At 58.6% G+C, this 7581-nt stretch overlaps 1 protein-coding gene across 2 annotated transcripts in view; it reads left to right on the top strand.

The window, feature by feature from the left end:
- Positions 1–263: 263 nt before the first annotated feature.
- The window catches only part of IUM83_19657, a gene marked incomplete at both ends in the record, with an annotated part of 35893 nt that continues 28575 nt past the window's right edge, over positions 264–7581 (top strand). The window contains 5 exons of one of the 2 annotated variants that reach the window (XM_067944719.1): positions 264–1022; positions 1856–1909; positions 1977–2096; positions 2180–2299; positions 2382–3344. In XM_067944719.1, coding sequence (XP_067784549.1) covers positions 264–1022; positions 1856–1909; positions 1977–2096; positions 2180–2299; positions 2382–3344 — 2016 coding nt within the window. Of the gene's footprint in view, positions 1023–1855; positions 1910–1976; positions 2097–2179; positions 2300–2381; positions 3345–7581 lie in introns of those variants that run through there. The other variant, XM_067944718.1, reaches the window with a different exon arrangement.

Raw genomic sequence — 7581 nt, 5'->3', positions numbered from 1 at the left:
TTCCAAATCCACAACCGCCTCTAGGTGTGGTGAGGTCCGCCGAGTCGCTTGGTCGGCCGTCCCGGGCTTCAGGGGTCAGCGGTGAGCGAGATGGCTCGCTCATCGATCTGACCAACTCCCTGGAGTTCGACCGGGAGTCTGGTCCAGCTTCTCGCACCTCTCCCTTTCGTCCGCCGAGTTCGCATGGCGACACCACTTCGGGCGCCGCCGGTGTTGGCCGGTAGAACTCGGCGGAGCAAGCGAGCCTAAGCTCCCTTGAGGCGCTGGTGGGGGCCGAGTCGACTAACCGTCAACAGGAGAACGCTGCTTTCGCTCGGCTCCTGGCGTTCATCTCGACTCGGCCTCCCCCTGCCATAGACCCGGCGGGGCGACGTGCTCTCCTCTCCGCTTCTTCTCTTGCCGAGGTCACGGACGTTCTTCAGGGCCAGCAACCTACGCCGAGTTCCGCGAACGACGTGGCCGCTCTCCGGGTCGAGCTGAGCACCGCCGAGTCCGTCAACACCCATTTATCTCGGCGTTTAGACTCACTGGCTGTGGAGAACGCCGAGCTCCGGGACAAGCTGGAGGTCGCCGAGCGCGAACGTGCTCTTTGGGAGCGGGAGGCTAAGAAGTTGGCTCCATTTATGACTTCCCTCCGTAAGTCTCTGGCTGCGACCGAGGCCTCCCTCAAGACTGCCCGCGAGGACCAGTCAAAGAAGGTGGCTGCTGCTTTTGCCCACGCCGAGGCCTTCCGGGCACAAGTCAGGGAGCGCGACGCCGAGATTGCGCGTCTCGTTAACGCCATCTCGGTGCGGGACGCTGAGTACGCTACCTTGCAAGGGGTGGCGGCAAAACACTTCGAGCAGCTCACCGAGTCAGCTCGGCTCCTCTCGTCTGGGGACTCTCAGCCTCTCCGTCACGCTCAGGCCACCATCGCCGACCAGCGCCGGGTCAACCTGAACCAGAAGAGGATCATCGCCCGCCAGGGGTTTCTGCTCATGCACGACCCTCACATGGCTGCAGCTGCTGGTGCCGGTCTGGATGTACCAGGGCCCTCAGAAGGAAGGGTCCCGGCCTTTTACGGCGTGATACGAGGGTGCCGGAGCTATACTCCGGCGGGAAAAAATAAATGGAGTGCGCTCTCGCTCCTCCAGTTCCTGGCGACGACTCGTCGCTACCAATACACCGGCCACTAACTCTTGGCCATGCCAGGGATGAACACACGCTACACTAGTAGATGTGCCCACCGACAGTCATAATCCTACCTACCAGGTTTACCTTGAGCTGCAGGTCGTTCACTGCAGGCACTGGTGTCGCCCTTGCGTGGTTGGGAGGAAAAGCTGTTCTGTTATTGTTGCCCGAAGGCTTATCTTGTCTTCTCTTAAGTTTCCTATCAATCAATACAAATATCAAGTATAAACGCGTCCGTTTTGGACCGCCAGTTGTAACTCACGACTCTTCGGCGCTTTCTCTGCGACGTGGCGGCATTACCGACGACTCAAACGGCCGCTGAAACGCCACCGACGACTCGGGACAGGCGCCGATGACTCATAAGTTCGGATCTTGCCAGTAGGTTCGCCCCGCACTTAGCGAGCTGCACCCGCCCGCTCTTGACTTGGGACCGTCGACGAGTCATCGTCACCGGCCTATTTAGGCCAATCAGTGATCAGGGAGTTTAGTCCAATGACTGGTGATGGGTTGTGACTTGCCAGTTAACGCCGGCGCCTCGAGTCTTCTTCGTCCCTCGTTCCGCCTTTGGGTTTTGGCTTCGGCTTCATTTCCCGATACCACAACTGCCCCCACCGCGACTCGAGCCGCGTGCTGGTGAGCGTCGGGGTGCTCCTGTGCCATGGTTGGTTCTTCGCGTGCTGCCCAGTCCGCCGTGAACTCGGCCCTCAGGGCTCTCGGTGTGTCTCGGTCTTCGCTCCAGGTAAGCCGTCTTCTTCTTGTTCTCTTGCCGTCTTCACTTCTAACCCGGATCTTGGTATCTTGGTCAGTCTTCGCCAGGTCGAGGAAGCTCGCTTGGTGCTGGTAGTTCGCCTGCTGCCCCTGCTCCCTTGCAGGCGGCGGTGTCTGAGGATGAGAGCGCTGCTGAGTCGACGGCCAGTTCAGCCATGGTGAGTTTCCTGCCGTCTTTTCGCTTTCTGTCAGCTTCACGTGGGATGCTGATGCCTGGCGGTTTTGTGCGTCTGCTTCCCAGGTTGTCTTGTCATCTCCGGAGTTGGGCTCACTCGCTGTTGGCGATGCGCCGAGCCAAGATTCGCTGGACGCTTCCGCTGAGTCGTCCACGTCTCTGGCCACCTCTCCGGCTGTTCCTTCGGTACGTCTCGTTGACTGGCACCTTGATCTTGAGCTGCTCTCGCTTACCTTCACGGTTATTGCCTTCGTTTCTTGTCATTCAGGATACTTCTCTGGTTGATGTGCCCGTTGGTAGTGCTGCCGGCGACTCGGTTGCGATCCAGTCGTCGCAGCTAGCTGCTCGGTGCTCTACTTCGAGCGCTGAGGCCAGTCGTTCCACCACCGACGACTCGCTGAGCACGGTGTCGCGTGAGGCCCTTGAGCAAATCGTCATGGAAGCCAGTGCTGAGGCGTCGGAGCGCGTGATCGCGGTGTTGGGTCCTCGGCTGGATCTCATCGGTCGTCTCAATGCCACCCTGCACCAGGGACCCAACATTCGTGGGGACCGCCACGTGGGCTCTCGCTTGGCCGCTGCTCGCTCGCTGGAAGACGTGGTGGCGGCGGCTCAGTCCAACATGGGAGTCCACGATGACATTAATCTGGACTTGGCCGTGATGCGAGGCCAGTTGCACTCCGCTGAAGCTGCGCGTGCTGCCGCCGAAAACTCGGCGATGAAGGAGTCGTTCAAGCACGAGAACACCATGGTGTTCCTCAAGCAAGCGCGCGCGGAACTCGAGCACTCCAAGAAAGAGATCAAGCGTTTGCGGGTCCTGGAGGCTCACTACATCCAGGAGATGGAGGGTCTTCGTGGAGCCGTGGATGCGCACACCGAGACGGCCGCCCGCTTGGAGAACCGCGTTAGAGTTGCTGACGACGAGTGCAAGCGTCTGGCTCTCCAGCTCACTCGCGAGCAGACGGTGTTCATGGCTGCCGTGGCGTCGTCGACTGCACAGAGCAAGCGTCTTCACGATCTTCTGGCTCGCTTGGATGCCGGCGATGACTCGTCGTCGACTCGCATCCAGCGCCGAAATGAAGACCTTCAAGAGCAGGTGAAGCGGCTCACGCGCGCCAACAGGACTCTTCGGGCGCATGTCAAGTTTGAAGACATGGATCCAGACGTCCTCGTGCTGATCTCTGAAGGTTCGTACTGGTCGTTGTGTTGCTGGATGTGCTGGCTTGTGTTCTGATTCTGGCGATGACTCATGCTTTACAGGTTTGTCGACTGGCGAGTTGAACTGGGACCTGCTGGACATTAGCCACGAGACTCGGCGGGTCCTCGGGACATGCTGGCTAATGCGGATCCGTCTCGAACCGAGGATGTCATTGCCGTTGACTTGGCCCACGCTGCTTTCCTGGAGTCGGACTCTCATGTTGAGTTGTCGTCGGAGGAGCGGTCGGTTGAGGCGAACAAGACAACGCCGGGGACTCGTGCTGCCGATATCGAAGCGGCCCGGGCTTTACGCGCTGCGCAGATTGGTTGCTCACGCAAGCGTTCCTTGCAAAGGGAAGCCGGTTCTCATCATGTTCGTGGTCGGTCAAGCTCTGTTTCTCGTTCGGCGTCGCAAAAGCGGGTCCGTTCCTCGTCACTCCGTCGCAGTCCGTCCGCCAGTCGCCCAGGCAAGAGACCTCGCCGCCCCGCCGAAGACTCGGCTTCTGCTGTCCGTGGCTCTCGTACGTCTTCTTCTCGTCGAGGTGGTAGCCGTGAGTCTTCGGTGACAGCTCCTGGTGATTCTCGGACTTCTTCTCAAGATGGTGAGCGTTTGGAATTGGAGGTGGAGGTTGTCGAGTCTTCCGGAAGTGTTCTTGCGGCTGCAGAGTCTCCGCCCGCGTTGGCAGTGCAAGCCCCGAGTGCTTCCGGGGCTTCGTCGTCCAAGGGCAAGTCGAGGCGGAAACCCCAGGGGCGATGGGCTCGTTCTCAGCGATCTACTGGTCCGCCCGCTCGTGCCGCCTTCTCCGGGGCCGCTGCCAAGTCTTCGTCGGACAGCTCACCCGTTGTTCCTTCCCGCAAGCCGTCTCGTGTGGTGGAGTCATCGGATGAAGATGCTGTTTCGTCGAGCACTATTTCTCCTCCTTCCGAGCAAGTTCACGTTGATTCTGGCGCTTCTCTCGAATGGTTCTCAGACACTGGTTCGGAGGCGTAGAATTTGGCCGTTGGATCAGCGATTGAGTTATCGGTGGGCATCCCTCAATCTTCTTCTCTCTTGGAGCTCCCAGGTTCCGAGTCGTCGGGAGCTATCTCAGGTGCTGGTGTGGAGCCTAAGAAAACACCTCCTGTTCCACCGAAGACTCACACGAGTCACCGTCGACAACCCCGTCGTCCTTCCGTTCCATGCCAGTCTGCGTCTTCCGGAAGCAGCCGAGTCGTCACCACTTCGTCGTCCACCCCTGGGTCAGATTCCAGCCCCCGGCGTCTTCCTGTGGTACCGTCGCCGGCGCGGGGCCAGTTACCCCTCGTCCGATTTTCCAAGCAAGTGGCTAAGTGGGCTGTGCCGTACATCGAGCCGCCTTTTACGCGTCCTGGGGCTCTCAAGTGCTGGACCCAGATGCTAAATGCTCGGTTGCCTGCACCGGTGCCCCGGGATCTCCGAATTATTTCCAGTCCTGAAGGCATCGCGGCATTCGCGGACTACAAAAACCCTGATCATCCGTGGCAGAAGCTTCGCCGGCGACTCCCGTCTCAAGCGTGTCTTTTTGACACTTCAGAGTTTGATCCCGACTCCAAGGTATCACAGCGGGCTTCGCCGATGACTCGAGTGATGGGGTGCTGGAGCAATTTTCGTGGGAGCGGCGACTCGGACAACGTCAACCTTGGTTTTTCGCTTTGGGAACGTGATCACTGGATCCTTCCGAAGGCAGTGGAGACTACGTTCTCCGCAGTTGCCGCTGAAGCAGTCGAGTGTATCGCTCTCGACAAGCGAGGCCGAGTACATCGCACTGAGTTTGGCGATTCAAGAAGGCAAGTGGGTGCACAAGCTGCTGTGCGAGATCCTGGTTGCTGCAAGCGGAGTCACGCCCGAGTTGAAGATTTTCGAAGACAACCAGTCGTGCATCAAGATGACCAAGAACCCCGTCAACCATGGCCGCGCCAAGCACATCGACATCAAGTACCATCACATCCGCGACGAAGTCAAGCGCGGCGAAGTGATCGTCGAGTACTGCGAGACTGCCACCATGCTGGCCGACATCATGACCAAGGGACTTGCCGGACCACGCCACAAGGACTTGACGGCTGCGCTCGGCGTTCACGCGTGTTCGCATTGAGGGGGCGTGTTGCAGGGTACTGAACCTTGGTACACTGTACCAGTTCCGAGGTACCCGAACCGGTTAACCGAACCGGTCCAATACGACCACACGTTGATTAGACGAGTAGGTTGATTGGACGAGTAGTGTAGAATGATGGTTGATTAGACGCACTAGTTGATAGGACGCACGGCCGCGTGTCTTTAGCACTAGCCTAGGGTGTAAGCTCCAACAATCCAATCACTTCTGAATTTCGATTCAACCCCCCAAGTGACCTTCCTCGCCTCGCCCCAAGCCTCGGCGGTGTCTACGACCAAGTCTCCAAGTGCAAGATCCCAGTACGACCTTCTTCAGGTTATGAGCCCAAGCACCATGTCCTCTGTCCAAGACACCAAGATCTCCATCGACAAGTTCAACGGCGACAACTACGCCACGTGGAACCGCTACATGCGTGGCGTGTTCCTGACCAAGTCGGTGTGGAGCGTCGTGAACCGCGAGACGAAACCAAGCTTCGCGGACACGAGGGCCAAGGACGACTACGTCAAGTCGAGCAACATCGCGTTCGGCCTGATGTTGCTCCACATGGATGCTGACTATCATCATGTGGTCGACGACTGCGAGGAAGCGTGGGTGGCCTGGACGCGACTGCGTTCGCTCTACGGGGGGTCGCAGAAGGCTGGACGCATCTACCTGAAGCGCCAGCTCTTCAGCATGGAGATGGCAGAAGGCGGTAATGTGCTTCATCATTGCAATGAAGTCCTCAACATCAGCGCCAAGCTCAGCAACATCGGCGCCAAGATGGAGGATGAAGATGTGGCGATCTGCTTGCTCAGGAGTCTGCCCAAGAGTTTCGAGAACGTCGTTCTCAACTTGGAGATGAGCAACGCAGAGCTGCGCACTCAAGATGTGATCACGGTGCTCACGAATGAGCACATCAAGCGGCAGGGCGAGAAGACGGCTCAGGTGAAGATTGAAGACGCTGCGAGGGCCTTCAATGCCGAGCGTGAAAGTCGCCACTGCACGTACTGCGGAAAATCGGGGCACGTCGTGGAAAAGTGCTGGACCAAGCAGAAGGAAGAGCATTGAGGTGCACGACGTGGCCGGTCTGGTCGCGGTGCGAACAACGTCCAGTGGCGTGACGACAGCGATGACGACTGCGTCGCGTTCGCGGTCTCTATGGAGTGTGGAGTCTCCAGGACCAACAAGTTTCAAGGCTCCTGGGCGATCGACAGTGGTGCCACGCACCACATCTGCAACGACAAGGCCAAGTTTGTCGACCTCAAGGTGTGCGACGAAGGTGAACTCACGGTCGCCAACGGCAACACGGCCAAGATCATGGGAGTCGGGACGGTCATGCAGCGGGTCACTTTGCCCACCGGCAACGAGCGCGACATCCGCATTCAAGATGCACTTTACGTGCCAAGCATGAACAAGAACCTGCTTTCGGTGCCGCAGATCAACCGAAGCGGACTGTTCAAGGTGGTGTTTGATGGTGCTGAAATGCACATCGCACAGAAGAAGTCGAAGAAAATCGTGGCCTCCGCGGACCTGATCGACGGTCTCTACTGGCTCCGAGTCCCAAGCTGCGCTGCGAATTCGGTGTCCAATGCGTCGGTCAACGCGGTGGATCTTCATGCGCGTTTGGGTCACGCGCCGAATGACGTTCTTCGGAAGATGGTCTCAAGTGGCATGGTGACGGGTGCGAAAATGCCGACATCGTCGAAGAAGTCAAGCCAATGTCGTGGGTGCCAACAAGGGAAAATGGTGCAAAAGCCCTTCCCGAGCAACCCGAACAAGCACAAGTACAAGCCGTTCGAGTTCCTCCACTTCGACATCTGTGGGCCCATGGAAGAAGTGTCGCTGGGTGGCAGCCGCTACTTGCTGCTCATCACGGACGAAGCCAGCGGCTGCATGTCGGGATTCTGTCTGCGAGCCAGGTCGGAGAGTGAAGGCTGCTTGCGCCGATTCATCACCAAGGCGGAGAAGCAATTCGATGCCAGGGTGTGAAGAAGGTCGTACTGGGATCTTGCACTTGGAGACTTGGTCGTAGACACCGCCGAGGCTTGGGGCGAGGCGAGGAAGGTCACTTGGGGGGTTGAATCGAAATTCAGAAGTGATTGGATTGTTGGAGCTTACACCCTAAGCTAGTGCTAAAGACACGCGGCCGTGCGTCCTATCAACTAG

The sequence above is a fragment of the Phytophthora cinnamomi genome (assembly GCF_018691715.1).
Source record: "Phytophthora cinnamomi strain GKB4 chromosome Unknown Contig89, whole genome shotgun sequence".
Lineage (NCBI taxonomy): Eukaryota > Oomycota > Peronosporomycetes > Peronosporales > Peronosporaceae > Phytophthora > Phytophthora cinnamomi.
This window is presented reverse-complemented; position numbering and strand designations above follow the sequence as displayed.